At 37.1% G+C, this 17,862-nt stretch overlaps 1 protein-coding gene across 1 annotated transcript; it reads left to right on the top strand.

The window, feature by feature from the left end:
• The first annotated feature begins 4,715 nt into the window (after positions 1-4,715).
• On the top strand, positions 4,716-5,711 carry LOC131800194 (transcription factor Sox-14-like). Its single transcript, XM_059117888.2, has one exon. It carries the CDS (start codon positions 4,905-4,907, stop codon positions 5,628-5,630), a length of 726 nt encoding a protein of 241 aa, XP_058973871.1. The 5' UTR covers positions 4,716-4,904; the 3' UTR covers positions 5,631-5,711.
• The last annotated feature ends 12,151 nt before the right edge of the window (positions 5,712-17,862 follow it).

The raw sequence follows: 17,862 nt of genomic DNA, 5'->3' as shown, positions 1-17,862 counted from the left end.
AAGATATTGCTACAGAAACGGATCATTCGTTCTGAAAAATATCTCTTTTTTTACGATGAGTCAAAAACTGAATCATAGATTGTGGTGACCCTGATTTAAAAAAGGGAAAGAAAGATATTGTAAGGCAATTGAGTACTGTTCTTTTCTAGCAACATAAATCACGTATTCTTCGCTTTTGACTGATGGAAAATAGTAACTGAATCTTATGAAAGTAAATTGAATGTCTCATTTTTAAAGCTGGATACAAAACCTTAACTGCAAAAGGTCGCTTACTAAGTGATTGCACATCGCGAAATCTGGCCAAGATCAGAACGGGTTTTACGTAAACTAACATTAGCGCGTCACTCTATTAAACAGTATCTGTTTTTCTTTCTCAGTCGATTCTATGGAAAGTGGAAAGGATTAAACTGATACATAACAAGTCGCAATGTATTCTTTGTAACCATACTTACTAGAAATATTTTTCCAATCAGTTCATATCTTGAAAACGACACGATGAGGAGAAATTCCGTTTGTTACGGAGTCGCACTGTTCTCCGTCAATTTATTTACGAAGGCAAAAAACGAAGTGATTTTTATAAGACATCTGAAGTTTTCTGTCTCCTTGCCTTTATTCGATAGAAAATACTTTTAAGAACTGCCAAAAATATAAAGGATATAAATGTCTAGCCTGTCTCAATGATCCGTTCAAACCCAAGGTCAATGTAGCAAGGAATTTTTCATCTACAATACAAAGAAGGTTTTAAGAAAAACGCAGTACGCCCTCACATATAAGTCCCAACATATGACAATCATGATATTTTAAAAGTTTCATTCTCTATCTAAAGAAAAGATGGAAAATTTCATCAAATTTGCACTGATTCCCAAGCATGACAGACGCTGTGGAGATTTTTTTTTGTTTTTTTTTTTTTTGTTTTTTTGAAAACGATGACGTCTTGTCTCTCATTATTCCTTTGCTTTTTTTTGTCTTCTTGAGCAACACAGCCGACTCGGTACCTTGCACTTTTAAATGAATTACAATCACTCTAAATCCTGAATTTTTGGCCAGGTAAGTGAAACAATTATTTCGATGTAGATGTCAATTTACATCAGTTGGCTCGGGTGAAGCCCTTTCCAGAAATACAATCAACTTCTTGACACAACAGCGAATGTTGGCTAGCTTTTCTTGAAAAAAATTTATGAAAATGCATTTTCTTTTTTACTCAGGTCGGTGAAAATGCATTTTCTTTTTTATTCAGGTCGGTGAAAATGCATTTTCTTTTTTATTCATGTTGATGAAAATGCATTTTCTTTTTTATTTATGTCGGTGAAAATGCGAAAAACGGGTAGCCACCAAAAGTTGAAAGCAGTGACAACAGGTTCTGGTACGTTTTAATTTCCATTCGGTGAGGGCACCCTGAAACAAAGTCCCGTTAGGACGTTTAGAATGTAGGAGTGAACAAAACTTAATCCTCAAACATGCTCTCTGTCTCGAAACTATCCTCCAGTAAAGGAGTATCTCTTAACTCGATATCAATTACAAGAAAAAAAAAATAGTTAAATTTGTAACGACTACCGTATTTTCTAACCGAGTCAACGACTAGTGTCTGGTTAGTCAGACGTTATATTTACTATTTAATTCAATCCCGCGATTACGTTTATGAATTTCTAACAAATGGTCCTTCATTTCCACCATTGTCTCATTCCATTTGTCACTGGACTTTCTATATTCTTCTGTCAACCTTACGTCAACTTCTTTCAAGTAGGTGCAGTTAGTTTTTTGTTTATTTTCGAAAATTCGCACGGGTGACTTTTTCCCTTTTGAGATTCCTTTGAATCCCAGTGACAAGTTTATGAGATGATTTTGAGTTTTGATACACAAATTTAATTTAGGAGTGAGGAGCATACTTGAAAACAAGGACTGAGATGTCTCTGTGCATTAAAGTTAACACTCTTTAAACAATACGGTGTGAAATGTTGATTAAACATTTTCAAAGTTAAAGTTGTCTTTTGACTGATGATACTGTCCACTAAACATCAATAGAATTAAGCACTTTGTTGAACGACTGGCAAAAACATTGCATTTTTTTATCAGTAAAATTTAATAGAAGCTGATATTATTTCCGATACATTTGGTTGTGCTCGGAGGCTATGAGAAAAGAAATCAATTTTTATATACTATTACCGCATATCTAAAACTGTAGCATTCAAAATAAAAGTTTAGGCCTTTGTTCAGCAGCTTTCAAAAGTAGCGTTATTTTTGTGTTCTTTAACTTAGTCGTAACAAAACGAGGGAAAATAATCAACATATCAGATTAATAATTGCAGAAAACGTGATTCAAATTAAATTCCAATTATACAATTAGTTTTGTCAAGACAATACCTGAATATTTTTCCCGCGTGTTGTTTCGTCGTACCGGTCTGTGTTCTTCCTATCCTGAGCGACAACGTCATTTCTTATCGCTCAAAATGGCCAGATCGATTTTAAACGGTCTATCTCTTTCCAAGACAATTGTTGTCCAACTTTGAAGTTGGTAAAACGTTTAGAATGATTTAAATACGCCACAAGTCGAAAATTTCCGTGTGCAAAATGTTATTCTAGTCACGCTGTTAAACATGTGATCCGCTGTGAGACACCAGAGATTTTCGCCATTTAATTCGATGTTTTCATTTGTCAAATTTCCTCCTGCAGTTGCCGGTGGAGTCTCGTAGCAGTTGGTCTAAAATAAAATCAAAAGAGGTCTCGGTTGTGTCCTACGACTTGGCAACGTGGATTTCATGAGGAAATTCGACGGGATACCGCGTGTCATGTTGGAAAGCTCTCTATATTTATGTGTTCTGCTGACATTGTGTTAAGATATTAATAATTATGGTGACTAAAAATAAAAACTATGCTCCACCCATTAATCCTGACCAAAGTCATGTTCCATTTGCAGCTCAAAGAGCGTAAGTTGTTGTGGTAAATTTGGCAAAACTTCGTAGCGAATCTTAAAACAAAAGCTATTGTGGCATTTCTATAACTCGATCCATGGGAACACGATCTCAACACCTGCCATACACCGAGGCCTTTAATGGCTCGTTCAAAAGCCAGTATTGTCTTGTTTATGTTGTACCGAGTAGACACAGAAAATTATCCTCTCTTTTGTCTTGCAGAAATCGATTTGCTTGAAAAAGTGGCAACTATTATATTTTTTCGAAAACGAGTTACTAAAAAGAGAATATGCAATTTGTTTCCCATTTTTTTTTCCTCGGGTTAAAACGTCTTAACAAAGGGACATATTCGTTGCCTTTGGGAAGTGGATAAATTTTGGGAAACCGCCAGCTGAAAAGAAGAACCGGCACGTGTTTTCCTTTATTATTTCCATATCTGATCCTTCAATGAAGATGTAATTCCAGATCGCTTTGTTAACTTGTTGAGCCATGTTCACGCTTAGCTGATTCTTTTAACTTTTTCAAGTACCCAGCAGGCATGTAGATTTCCACCTCACGCGCGAGATATATACCTAAGTGTTAACCTACTTAACGCAAATTGTGTACAGGATGCGCGCATTTTCGTAATTCACAATGAATAATGTTTGAACGTCTGATAAGTAAATGCTCTTAATTCAAACGTCGGCGCGGCCTTGAATACGCCCGTCTGACGCGATATCTAGGTTCGTATAGGTATTGTGTACACAGTAATTGAAATGCCCAGATTATAGCTAGTGAAAAAAAAAATAGAAACTCAACCTTTGACAAGCCGAGAAAATTGCATTAAAATGGGTCTTGTCACACTCACCTAAAAGGAAATAAAAACCACCCGCTGCCAGACGTCGTTTTAAAGTCAAAATGAAGGGGTTTTAAAAGTGTATGTTAATATCCTTTCGTAAGACAAATTTAATGCTTGAGTGAAACAAAGAGTGCAATTTTAACTAGGTCTTTGTGGCCCTCTCGTAAATTTTATTACCGTTTAGGGCTTGAACAATTCCATAATAAAACTGGTTTTGTCCATGTGAATAAAAAGCGAACTTCTGTACTTTGAATAAAGATTATGAGAGTCGTGATACATTGTTTAGTGTGTGGGCAAGTTCATTCGGTAGAGATAAGCCACACGTACTGAATGAACAGTGAAAATTGGCCTCATGTTAAATATTGTGTTTTAAATAAAAACTAGCTTTGAACCTTTCAAGTCACAGTGGGTCATTTGTAAACACAACTCCTTCCTATGCAAAACTTTTTTTGTTATCTGTTCATTCAACGTCAAAACAAGGACGTCTTTAATGCTAATTAGCACAGCAGACAGCGTGTTTGTAGGGCTTAGCTTAAATATCCTCGGCGCCGCGCGTATTTGCCGAAAATCATCCAACTATTTTAGTCAGTCTCTTGAGCAACGATTTGGAGTCACCTTAGTTTTGAAACCCTTAAGTACCAGATAGTACACCAGACAAGATATTTTTCTTCCTTTTTTTGTTCATTGTGAATTAATAAATAAAACGTTCTAAGGAAACACTCGTCTTTAACAGTTCTTTAAACCATGAATTCACTCAATCCATGGGAGTTCCCGCCACCAGTCTCTTTCCCCATTTACTCATCTTACAAGACATCGTGCTCTGTTAATTATTCATCAACGTTCTCTAGTTTCTATTGTTCTATCGAACTCTTGCTCGTTAAATTCATGTGGGTAACCCATTCTTCTACCAAATCAATAATTTATACCCGTCAAGATTCTTATAATAAACCACTTCTGTGGGAGCTCATTGAGACCCTCCATTGTTCATAACGTGGTTTCTTTTCATTCCAAGTGGCCCTATCCACAAACGAGAGGCTTGGACGACCTATAAAAGCCAACTTCTCAGGGTGACCGCACTCACTGTATTACCAACCACTTGGCGGTGAATTCGCATCGACATTTTGGAAACTGTACCACTTGAAAATAGATCAACAAGAATGACAAAACCCAGTGAGCACATAAAACGGCCCATGAATGCATACATGGTTTGGTCGCGTAAAGAGAGACGGCGCATCGCAGAGGAATGCCCTCGAATGTTGAATTCGGAAATAAGCAAGCGGCTTGGACTTGAATGGAACGCACTCTCGCCTGAAGCGAAAGATCCGTACGTAATAGAGGCGAAACGACTGAGGGAACAACATAAGAAGGATCACCCAGAGTATAAATATCAGCCTAAAAGGAAGCCTAAGGCTACACCCAAGTTGAAAACGCAAAGTTTAAATCCTTATGGCTATCATGATATGAGTGGGATGGGATATCCGCCCTCTTCGTCGCTTTGTAGCCCATTACCGCCAGGCCATTTGGTGCCTTCAGGTCCTATTTTTAGCAATTGCTCAGGAAACTGTACATTAGCGGAGCCTCCTCCGCCTTACCATTTCGCTCCTCATTACCCGGTTGTGCAGCCTATGACAGAAATAAAAGGACCTTGTTCGACCCATCTACCGCTTGTTGGCAGAGAAATATCTTGCGGACCTCCCATAGCTTACTCAAGCCATCATCCATCTATGTCGCATTCTATGCAAGTTGGACATGTGGTTCATCATCGAAGCGTTTTACCAGAATCCTCATCCTTAGTTCACGCCCCAACTGCCATTGACAGCAGAACGGGCATCCCAAGATCGTCCATGGATTTTGTTATGATGAGACCTGATGTTGGATATTAGTGAGAATTGCTCTGTTGTTGTTCCCAAGATACGCAGACATCAAATTTCACCTAGCCGAGATGTTCATTTCCATACACTAATGTCGATAAAACACGAATCACTTATTCGCCATAAAAGAGGCTCGACCCTTTATAACATTTTTTTACTTTTCATTTATTGGGACAAATTAAATTTGTGTAGCAGAGGTGAGTCTGTGTAGTAAGTCGTTTCTAAGAACCGGGACTAAAGGATTATTATCGCTTTAATGGACATATTGAAATAAGAATTTAACAGGGATTAACCAAGTTGTATAGTTTAGTAGCTTATTTAAGTGTTTATTCATACAATAAAAACAATATACCAATTGAATTTGCAGTCTTCGTTCAAGCGGGCAGCGTGGCCGATTCGCTGGCTTCTTCGTTCTTGGATTACAGGTAGATTGGTTTCGCGGATCGATCTAACAATTTAGACACAATCTGCCACAAACCGAGAGGGCGTTTATCAAACAGAATAATTCTAGCTTGTAAACTCCGACGTTAAAAGTTATATAATTTCACAATGAAGCATAAACTCACTTTATCATTGTCAAACAGCCACACTTTGTTATTTCAAAGAACGTGTTCAATTCGACATGGCAACCAAAGACAAAAGGCCGTTGATAACACAAAACGAAACCTGTCGAGTCATGCCACCATACGCTATTTTGTTTCTTATCCTTGAATACGAATGTTTAGAAAGGAATTCAAAATGATCTGTGACTTAGATCCTACCATGAATGGGATAATTTCACGCAAAGATAATTCGGCTCAAGTAAGGCTAGTGTTTTCAGTTTGTTTCTTTGTCCCTATTCTTAAAACTCAGACAAAAGTAAAATTTCTAGCCCGGATTTGAAAAGATTGTTAACCTTAAAATTCGGATGTTTATTGGATAAAGCATCGCATGGAAGTCATCTTAAAACCATAACATGGTTTATTTGTTTTATGCCCTCTTTATAAAAATATCTTAATTGAGTTATACGCGCTTAGTTTTCGGTTTTCGGATTTCTGTTCAGAACTCAACTTTGTTCAGCTGAATAAAGTTTATTAAATGAGCTTTTCCAAGTTAGGTACCACAGGGGCTTTTATGCCGGTCTTCTCTAAAGTACCAGTCGCAGATCAGCGAGGAGGGAATCTTTCTCACTTCCTCTCTGACGACTTAAAAATGTCTATTCGATTGCTTGTTTTATCAATTTTTTTGTTTTACTTTTCTCTGAATCAAAATTATCACAGTAAGAAGTCGGAAACGCAGCATATGCCCTCCTCTTCAAGTCTTGCAGTGTGCACTCAGGGAACTGAATCCCTTTTGTATGCTAGCTTTTTGTAAAATGATTTCCTTTGAATAGAGAGGATGAAACATTAAGAGCTCGAAAGAAATCGCTCTAATCCTATTGTTGAAATAGTATTTCACGCGATGCACGCAACGTTAAGCTAAGATTGGAACAATTCGCTAACCTCCAACACATGAAAGGAGGCGCAAATGGTATATAACTAACAAAATGCTACAAATACCTCCTGTTGTTCTCCTTATTTTAGTTGTGAAGTATAGTCAATTTTAGATAACATATGAAAAGAATAAATCTTAAAAATTGTTTATTTCTACTGATGTGTTTTGTTACGTTTCAGGAGCGTATGTTAAATTAGGATAAATCGACCTTTTATTTAAACCTTTAGCACCTTCAGTGATAGATTCTAACTTGAACATGAAGATTTAATCATTTGGACCTAATTCTAGTAAATAAGACATAATGATAATTAATTTCTAAATTCACAACGTCAAAATTTACATCTAACCTACATTCAGTTGGGAAATCACCCGCCTTTCCTTGCTCACAAAGTCTAAAGTTGCTCTTTGAAGCGAAGAGAATTGAAGATAAACACGCCATTGTTCATAATCTCAGTAACTTCTTTTAAACACGTTGTTTAGTTACAATTCTAACTCTTACCATTCAAACTGTTGTTGCGATTTGTTTGTTTTGTAAAAAGCGCATAAATGAACGAAAGTCGACAGTTTATTTTTATCGATACTTCTCAGAGTCCTTTTTGAATAGTCTTAGACAAGCCACAAACATATGTCTTCAGTAAAAAAAACTACGGATGCAAAACACGTGGAACTGAATTTTCAATCAGAGACAGTTGCAATGGTAATTCGTTCACTATGGGAGGCCGGAATGGAGCTCACTCCTAACTTGAAAAGGGAAGAGGTGGTTAGTTTTTTTTTTCCATGTTAATCATGAGGGCACATTAGTATTTGGGTTAGCTGCTCGCCTTTTCACCTAATCGAAAAACGCATTTGTTGAAGGACAATGTGAAGAACAAAAGGCTTTGACAATAACTGCAGGTTGGTTCGACAATGGTAACCGGTGGTGTATAGAAAAGAAATGGAATTGAAGAATTTGAATACATAACACTTTTGTGAAGGTGGCATCAAATTGATGGAGAATGCAGCAATCTGATCCTCTTTAAACTTTCAATTTTCTGGTAATCTTGCAGACTTTCAAGACAAAGACGGAACGAGATTTTCTATTTTAATGAAAGCGGTGTCTTTTTGTCGATGTCGGCGAGCGCTCATAAGATATGCTTGGTTGCATGTAAGTAAACATGTCGTTGATAGTTTATATTCAGGTGAGTCAGGGGAAATTTGTAAGCCTCATCTTTAACTGCAACAGTCGATTGTAGAAGACAAAGGAAGCTACACAAACAAACTCTTAATAGCGGTTTCTTGAAACAATTCGAAAGTCTCCCACTCATTCAATTTTCTCTTCATTTATTATTTCTTCTGTTAAAATTAACAAGGCCTGTGATCTAACGAGGTGAAATCACAGTTGCCAGTAAGTTTTTGAAGTGTGTTTACATCGTTCTTTTATTATCATCAGCAATAAAATTACCATTTGATAACTTCGTAATAAGTTCCCAGCTTTTTTCTTGCTCTGTTTAGTTCGCGACTGTTTTTCAGCCTCAAGGACCCACCACGTCTCGATCTCTACCTTAACACGATAAACTTCCATTGTGTAGCAATGGTATGTCAATTACTCATTACCGCTGGAAGAAAAATTGACGAAAATAATTTTGAAAATATTTAACTTTGCACCATGAAATATCAGTCAACGCTTTTAAGTTCCACATTTTATTTTTCCAATAAACATACTGTTAGATCTTCTTGACAAAGCGAATGTCTAAAGTGACTTGAAACATGACCTCGTTTAAAGATTGACAACCTCAAGGGGGCGTTTCCTTTTTCACTCGGACAGGTACCAAACAGGCGGTCCATTAGCTACGGCTTACATATCTTGGGTTTCAAACCGTGCTGCATACAACAGAGGACTTTGATAATTAAATGCGAGAGGCAGCAGACTATGACAGTAATATTTTTTCACTTTTAATATTTTTTTAGTAGTTAAAAAATCTAGGGAAGAAACTTTCTGTGGAATGTGGTACTAATGAAAACTGAAGTGCATGTTTCGGAAAATTCTTATAAAACTACCAGTCGAATCAAATTCGCTGAACCCAGGTCTTTGTTTCTCATTTTCACAGACTTAAATTTATGTCTGTGTTGTAGGTTAAACCGGTGAGCGATTTGAAGACAACAATTCATAATATTTCTCTTGAGTACTAGATCTATTTAATAATTATTCTAGACGACTGAAAGAGATACTTGGATGCCCCCATCACACCACGTCAAGCGAAATAATAAAAACCACAGATATGATGAAGAAATGATATAAGGGAGTGTCCAGCAACAAGGAAAAATTTTAATTTCAGTGGTCATTCATTTGCAAGTTAAACCACGAGATGAAAAAAGAATAGTGATATCTCCTCCTGATTCTCTACAGCTGTATAGGTTTCATCATCACATTGATATTAAAAAGAGAACTTACATATGGATCACTTCCTCATTAATGAAAGAGTTAAGCGAATACTTAACGAGGAAAACTCGAACTTAAACTTTTTTGTAATGAGCTGAATCGCATTTGATAAAAAAGTTTGCTTCTCTGTTCGGGTCTTACTCTTCCCAAAGCCTTGAGCCTGTTGGTTGCAACATCTCAATGCGGCACGTACTTTTGCATCCATAATCGTTTCTTAAGAATGTTAGCATGTGTTATGCAATTTAGGAAGAAATAACAACAGATTGAATTCAGAAAGACTAGACATGTTGGTGCACCAAACTTGTCTTAGAATCCTGTGGCGCTGTTAAAATTAGCTTTTTCTAAAATGCGTCGTCTTTTTCCCTTAGCCCTCAACAGCGTCGCTGTTGCTCCTTAGGAAACAAACGTTAGAGCTGGAAACGGAGCAAATTTCATGATTTACATTGTTAAGTTCTGACAGACTTACTCCTTTGAAATTTGTGTTTTAGGATATCTATTCATTTTGATGGATTTGTTAGCTTTTTCTTCGTTACAGTAGTATATTGTATTTTGCTCACGATCCAAACGCGATAAATCTAACTGCACAGTTTACTATTTCCATGTTCGTCTAGGTATTTTCTCCAGGCAAACAAGAGAACACGTCGAGGAAAGGTCAGACTTGTCCCCATGAAATCGCTGGCAAAGAAACCTTGAGAGGCTTTTTCATTATTGAAATAGAACTGAACCCGTCTCGTGAATAGACACAACACAATCATGGTGTGAATCTGAAACCCCAAGGCTGAACTGCAGGGCAGACTGCTAAATGAAAGACAATTGCCTAACAGCCTAAAGCAATTCGCAGTTTGTCACCTTTGAGCCATTCATAATCATCTCTAACTATTCTATCAATTATATGAACCTCAGCCTTGATCTCTATAGAGTATCCGTGGCTCAATGGTAGAGCATCGAAGCGCGGAAATCTGTAAGTCTAGGGTTCAATTCCTCACAAGGACTCAGAATTTCTTCTTTTCCCACGTTCTTAACAAGATGAAAAAACTTCTTTCGCTATTCTTTGATATGCGAGCATTAGACTTAAGCAAATCTCGAATCGTTGTTTATAAAGTCACCGTTTTTTCCCAGATTTAACCTCATCCTCTCGCACTATCTAAGAATCTCTAGTAAAAAAGCCGCTCAAGAAGTCAACGGAGAGGAAAACGTTCCCGCCGCCTCAGATTTGAATATTTACTGGCGTGACATCTAAAACGAGTGTCGTACATTAGTAATTTTCAATCCAAAATCCAGATATCGCGTATCACTTTTCACTAAACAAGTTTTCGTAATGGCTTTTCAAGGATGAATTTCGGAATTTATTTTAAACTTATGGCGATTGACCGAAGTGGTGCAGCGAGTAACCAAGTATAAAACTTAACACTATCGCTACCATCCGCAAATCGTTTTTCCCAACAATGTTTTTGTGAACTTATACTGCTTAAGGTGAAAAGACACCGAAGAAGTAACTTGAATTTCTAGACTCAAATGAAAAACGTGACAACATGATATACTGTCTGTTGTGAAAAGCAGCAATCTCGATGGGAACCAAACTCAGGCCAAGGAAAACTGCGAGGGTGAATTAGAAGCAATGAACGCCGTTCAAGGAAGACTTTCCGCAATCTTTCCCTTTGATAGCTGAAAAAATGTTGCTTATGACTCATAACAGCCATGGAAATGTTAGCTAGAAAAATATGTATTTTTCCAAAGACTTTGATGCTTCTTTTTCAATTCCATACTTATAACCTTCATTACACTGGCGCAAAATACGATTGCCTTCTTGTCTGCAGAGCCGTCGAAAAATGCAACACGCGTTGGTGTTCTCAAAGTTATAAAGACGAGAGTCGATGGTCGCTATCGATCTGTGGATGCCACCTTGCACAAAGGGAGAATATTCTATCAAAGTCATACGCGTAAGTTTCGAGTGAAAAAAATCTGAGGACTTGCCTTTATATAAATGACTTAGCTATCAGGCCAATGCTTACATTTTTTCACTTTTTTTATCCTTCTCCTTACCATAGAATCTCTTTTAAGGTAGAAATCAAACTCTTTGATCCTCACGTTGCATAGTGAGTTAGGCCGGTCGGTGTGGCCTCCAGAGAAAGTACTTTCGGACCAGATGGAATTTCTCTTTGTTCCTAAAAGCATTATAGAGGAGGCAACTTTAACATATTTCCTTCAAACTTACATTGTAATAAAAGATTGAAGATTGCTTTCTCGGTATATATCCTGCTCTGCCGGCAAGATTCGCACGTGGAGTGACCAATTAACAGGTAACTCAATCGTAACACACCCTCGCAAGCTTTTTCGATAAATCGAGCAAACCCTAACAGCGAAAGGAAGCATTTTTAAATAATTTGACTCATTTTTTTTTTTTAAATTACGGAATATCGTTGTTTGAAAGATTCCTTGCCATTAAGTTTTCCAACAAAACTTCTGGACCTTAAAACGAATCCGGCCAGCAGGGTACACAGATGTTTTTCGTGATCCGATGAAGTGCCGGGAAGTCGAAAATAAACAGCTGTTAACCAAGCACGTGGGATAGATATTAAGACTGCTGGCAGCTTTATTAACGTATCCTTCAATTTCGCATATGGTCGATGTCTTACTGCGAGAAAGTGCCCCTTAAAGTTTTCAGTCTCGTTAAGGCACTGGTTAGAAGAAAGGAATTCAGTGAAAATATAGACACATAGACACCGCATTTTAACTGCTACACGGGAAGAAAGCTTGTCTGGTGCATAAAGCTGTTTCACTCAAAAATCTGCATAATCATGTTATTTCGGATTTCTAGAGCACGCCGTCTGGTTTCTTTTTTTTTGAAAGACAGCTGGCTGTAGAATGAAAAGAAACAACATATGCTTTAAGAATGTACTCTTCACATCCAAGGTTTTTATTCATGCTTGAATGGCGACTCCCGCAGTGATTTAATACTATCCTCTCATATTAAAGTGATGTTAAGAATAAAGGCCGATGAGCGATCGATTCTTCCTCTGTCACATTGATGCACTAGTTATGAAAGCCAAATTAAAAAAAAAAAAAAAAAAAAAAAAAAAAAAAGAGGGCTTCCTAGGATTCCACCAGCAAAACATGACGTCACGTTCATGTTTACCTTAATCTTCAGCTGGTTCTGAAAGCTTTGTGAAACTTTGCATAAGAAATGTTGAAGAGAGTCAATTGTGTGTATCGGCACTCAGTCAAACTCAACCTTCTAACGTCATCGCTAGTTAACCAAGGATAAACATGGATATAAGACAACACGGAAATGTTTAGAGCCTCAATTATAAAGGGTTTTTCTTCACATGTCACCTTTCTAGACTCGCTGGTGATGAATTAATCCGATAAAAATAATGAAATAATGGAAATTTCACCCCGCGAGCCTTGTGAGCTGAAAGGCTCCATTGATATTAAGTAAACAAATGAACATCTTTGTTCTGTGACAAAGCACATGGCGTAAACAAAAGGCCACACTATAGGTCATTCAAGAAACACTATCCGCACTGTTCCGTAGGGTCACCTGATTCGACAAGACGCTTTATCTATGATAATTGCCTTCAGAGTATAGAGGATTAATTAAAGAGTTTGTTGTTTTAATCTTTTCTTCATTGAATGGTCAGGTTTAAAAGCCTTACCCTTCTCAGAAGGTACTGTTAATACTTAGAGAAAGAGATCACCCGATTACTACTGTTCACCGTGCAATTTCAAAGTAAGTGATAATGGTTCAGTGATTTTGAATGAATTGTTTTACCCTAAAAGAGAATGGCAGTTGTCATCGTGTGGTGCACGAAGGCGTAACAAATATTTGAATACTCTCAAATCCAAAGCGTAACAAATGTGCGGATAATATTGTCAAGTGGGCGGTGTTGGATTAGCGAGTAGATTGAAAATGAACAAGGTATTTTTTAGCCAATCCAAAGGTTAACGTTGAAGACTTTTTCTGGCTTACAAGCAAACATAAACTGCATGGTTTATTTGAAGCCGACAGTTACATTGACGAAAAAACTTACACCATTACTTATTGCCTGCTCGTGTGTTATTTGTTCGTTTGATTTGGGTCAAGTGATGCTAACGTTAGTGCACGTTACAACAGAATCTCAACGTTTGCATTACCGGCAATGCTTTGTAACAGTTACAGGCAAAATATCCTTTTTTTTAGAGAGCGAAAGACTTAAATCTTAATCATTCTTTCTTTCCACTTGCCTTAAGATTTCGAATTGGGCGCTTGCAAATAAGTTTGCATCCTGCCATAAGTTTCTTGTCGATTAATTTTTAAGTAGAGTTTCTTTTTCATTACATTCAGTTTAATGATGCCTCTGGAAAAGAAGGAAGGATTATTTGGAGGGATTACTCCTCTAATATACTATTGAAAAAAGAGGAGAGAACTCTTCATTGAGGAAACTAACAATGACGTTCGTGTGTTGTTTTCTGATAGCAATCTAAGCAAAAAAAAACAAAAGGTTTGATCCCGATGTAAGATTATAATCAAAGCTCAATTATAATTCGATTAATTACACAGTTTATACACTTACGCATGTGTAAGCTTTAATCAAGATGTATTTGAAAAGGTCTTTTTGATTGATTTTTAGCATTAAATTTTACATTTGCATTTCTAACGAACGGATCATGAGAAAGTGAAGGCCCAGTACCTCTATGCAGAGGATGAATGCTCACTCCCGGGAAAAATGCTGTGGAAACTTAACAATTTGTTAGTATTCAGCGCTTTGAAAGACTATATTTCATTTAATTTTATTTGGCTGGGTCTAAGTATTAAAAACCAAGAGAAAAGATATTTTGAAGTGAGTTTACTAATTATTTTCAGCAATTTAGACTTATCTGCTTTGACGATGATTATCTTTTTACGATTTCTCTCAAATAACCAGTACCATCCAATCATAATGGGTAAATACTATATGTTGTACTATAGCTCATGTACTCAATTTGATGTTAGAGCAGGCCGGCTGGGCAAGTAATTAGTTACTACATTCTAAAACTAAGCTAAAGTCATTGAAATCTGACCAGTTTCTCAAAGTTTTGTCTTAGGCGCACGAACATTGCAGTTGTTTAAAGTGAATGTACCAAAATTTGTGACAATGCGTTAATTGTCTAGAAATTGATTGAACCAATAAAATTATTTAGCGGTGAGGGGTGTGCATTAATTTTAAATGTTAACTCTTTTACGTCGATGCGTTGTATTCAACAATGCTAGGTGAACTTTCGGAGTAACTATGGCCCTTTTCAATACGCATTCATCCATGGATAGACAAATGCTGTCAGTCCTTGCGAGAGGATCTAGTTCCCATTCAGTTCTGCTTAGCATTGATAAGTTTTCTGAGTGCGATTGCAAATCTGACACTAAAATATCTCTCCTCAAGCAGTCCTCTTTTTACAAATGATATTTTCCTCAGTTAGGTAACTCATCAGCAGAAATGGTGAAATAATTCTGACGTGTTAGTTAATTTGATTTCAAACCGCACTGAGCCATAAATGGTACATGTTAAAAGAAACCTTTCATCGTCTGAGGAAATTTTCTCCTCTGAAAAGAGGCGGTCTTCCATTTTCTTTTTTCCGTGTTACTGTGGACTGTGCAAAAAACATGACATTATTAGGTTATTGCCAAAATGTAATTGGTTCAAGCTATCATGTATATTAATTTCATTCAATCTAAAATTTTCAAAAAGTATGTATAATCCAAGATAGAAATATCCAAATGCATTCTGCTATTCTTAAATTAACTTGCTTACTATAGACCTGCGTTTCCTTATGAGAAAGATACGATAAAAGCTATAACTGCGAGATGCCAAATGGGTTTTTGGGCAGTTTTTGTGGACTAAACAGTGATATGACCCACCCTGAATCTCTGGGTCTAAAACTTAGGATATACTAGCTTTTTAAGTTCATATCAGTTAAGTTTTGTTGCTACGAGTACAGACCAGCACAGAAATAAAAATATATATGATCTTGATTTCTCGCCTTCATTGAATAATTGTATTGAGTAGATATATTGATGTAAACTTTACATGACGATGAATGTATTTACCCAAAAGGAATAGGCTACTTAATTTTTTGGCCCATAGATTCTAAATGAAAAGATCTGAATAATGTGTCTTATCTTTAGCTATCACACAGAACAATCGCCGGTGGTTTTATTTTGATGCGAAGCTTATTATTGAGTTTACCTTCCACCAGTGTTTTTCATATCAGCGTGAAAGAACACAACAAAAAAACGATAACATTGCATGGAAAACTCTATTCTACTAGCCTTCAATGCGTTAATTAATTTAACAAAAACTACCCCGGGAGATGTGTTTATAAAACGAACTCCCCTCCTCGTGTTCACCCGCTAGCCACCCGCTACGACTTTGTCTCGCTAATAACACGTGCCAAGTAAAAAAATAGTTCGTCATATATCCTCAAGAAAGAGGTACGTATTTGAAATATTGGATGTAACCTTGAATTGCAGAGACCATTTTCCTTGACGATATTTATGCGGTAAAAATTCGACCTTTTCCCTTAGCGTAGAGGTGGTATTTTTAATTTCGTGCGTGAGATGCAACTCACAAGTTGAGGAGCCCTGCTTTGTAGTTTACTAAACAATACGAAAATTCTAGAAGAAAGATCGATCTTAATATGTCTAATAGAGAATACCGGCTGTACACGTTGCGCTTTGAGAAAATTTCCCATAAACTGAGCAAGTTAATCGCGAATTTCCATAACGGCGGAAATTCTTCTGATGGAAAAAGGACGTGTGCCCCTTGAATGTATTTAACTATGCTTTCATAAAGTATATCCACATTATTTAGCAGATAAAGGAATAAATATGTTCCACTTGCTAAAGTAACAATCTGCCTGTTCTTTCTCTTTCTTTGCTCCTTGACCTTGGCTTTCACAAGTCAGTGTAAACAGAAAGTTCTGTTTACAACACGTAGGGAAAGGCTTGCGATCAACTCCTTGCCTCACACGCAAACCTGTGATGTGCTATAGGCGAACAACACGAATTCTTCAGCTCCCGGTAGGAGCTAATAAGCAACTGTTCGTGTAGGTAGGACTATTCACCATGGTTGGGGTCTTTTTCCGTAACAAAACAATGAAAATATCACGCGAGTGACACTAGTCTCCTTAAATTATGTTTAGTACTAGATAAGATTTCAGTCAGGAGTGGGATAAGTCTACTTACATTGATTTTAAGTAAGATTCAGTCATAAAAAGGAAGAATTATCACAAATGGCGTTCATCGGTGTTTCATAAATCGGCGGCTTGTTTGAAAAGGGAACAAGGCATATGTAATCATGCATGGGCTTTCCAAAAATGCGGTCAGGGACATTTAGGATAAGAGAGGACGAACGTGTCGCCGCAGGTATCTTGAGATTTACATGCACTAAAGCGCCTGGGAAATGCAGCCTTCTCATGTCATAACAGCTTCAAAACAGGTTCTTTTTTTTTTTTTTTAATTTATCCTTCTCTTCATTTTATTTTTTGTCAGTTCAATTCAAACAGGCCAGTTTAAAGCAAGATCTTCAGTTGGGAAGAAATAAAACGAGAACAGTCAAGACGCTAGTGAAGATTACACTGAGGAGAAGGAAATATAGCAGTCATTTTTTACATTTGTAAAACCGGCTTAACCCAACATGGTTCTAAGGCCAAAGATCGATGGCTTACAGGAATTAGCTCGATAGATGGAATGCTAAGAGAAATGTAGATAGATTCCGCTTGAGTCAAGGTTACAGCACTGAAAACAAATAAACTGTTACTCCTGCTGGTGGCACAACTGTATGGTTCTGCATTCCGACGAGGTTCGCTATTCTCCAGGAAAACAAAGAATAACAATCAACGCCTGCTAATAAACCTTACTGTCATTCAAATTGGACCTACCTACAACAAAAAATTGTCATGTCTGAAGAGAAGCTTGTCTGTCGTAGTGGACTTTTCACGAGAGTTTAACTGGTGAAAATAGAGCATAGCACTTTAAGAATTGATTACATAACATGATCGGTCCATTCGATTTTGAAGAGACCTCGTTCTATATATAATATGGTCTAATAAGTGAACTGCATCGGGTATTGAGTTGCCGCATACCTGCACAAACAGATGTTACATTTTTCTGCCAATCTTAAGAAAGGAATCTGTCAGCTTAGCGTATTCGGCGCTGGCGAAGATTGCCATAAGCTTTTCTCCACGTGTTGTCAATCAGGTATCAACAGGTAAAACTGAGTAGTGACCATATTTTGTAAACACCACTCCCTTAAGAGTCTCTAAAAGAAAAAGAAAAGAAAGAAAGAAAGCCAGATGTTTCTTTGGAATGCTCCCTGCCCGCATTCTTTAATTTTTGTG

The sequence above is a fragment of the Pocillopora verrucosa genome, chromosome 1 (genome assembly GCF_036669915.1).
Source record: "Pocillopora verrucosa isolate sample1 chromosome 1, ASM3666991v2, whole genome shotgun sequence".
In the NCBI taxonomy this organism is placed as follows: Eukaryota; Metazoa; Cnidaria; class Anthozoa; order Scleractinia; family Pocilloporidae; genus Pocillopora; species Pocillopora verrucosa.
This window is presented reverse-complemented; position numbering and strand designations above follow the sequence as displayed.

Excerpts from the sequence above, each read along its gene's own strand:
- LOC131800194 (XM_059117888.2), top strand. The coding sequence starts at position 4,905 with ATGACAAAACCCAGTGAGCACATAAAACGGCCCATGAATGCATACATG.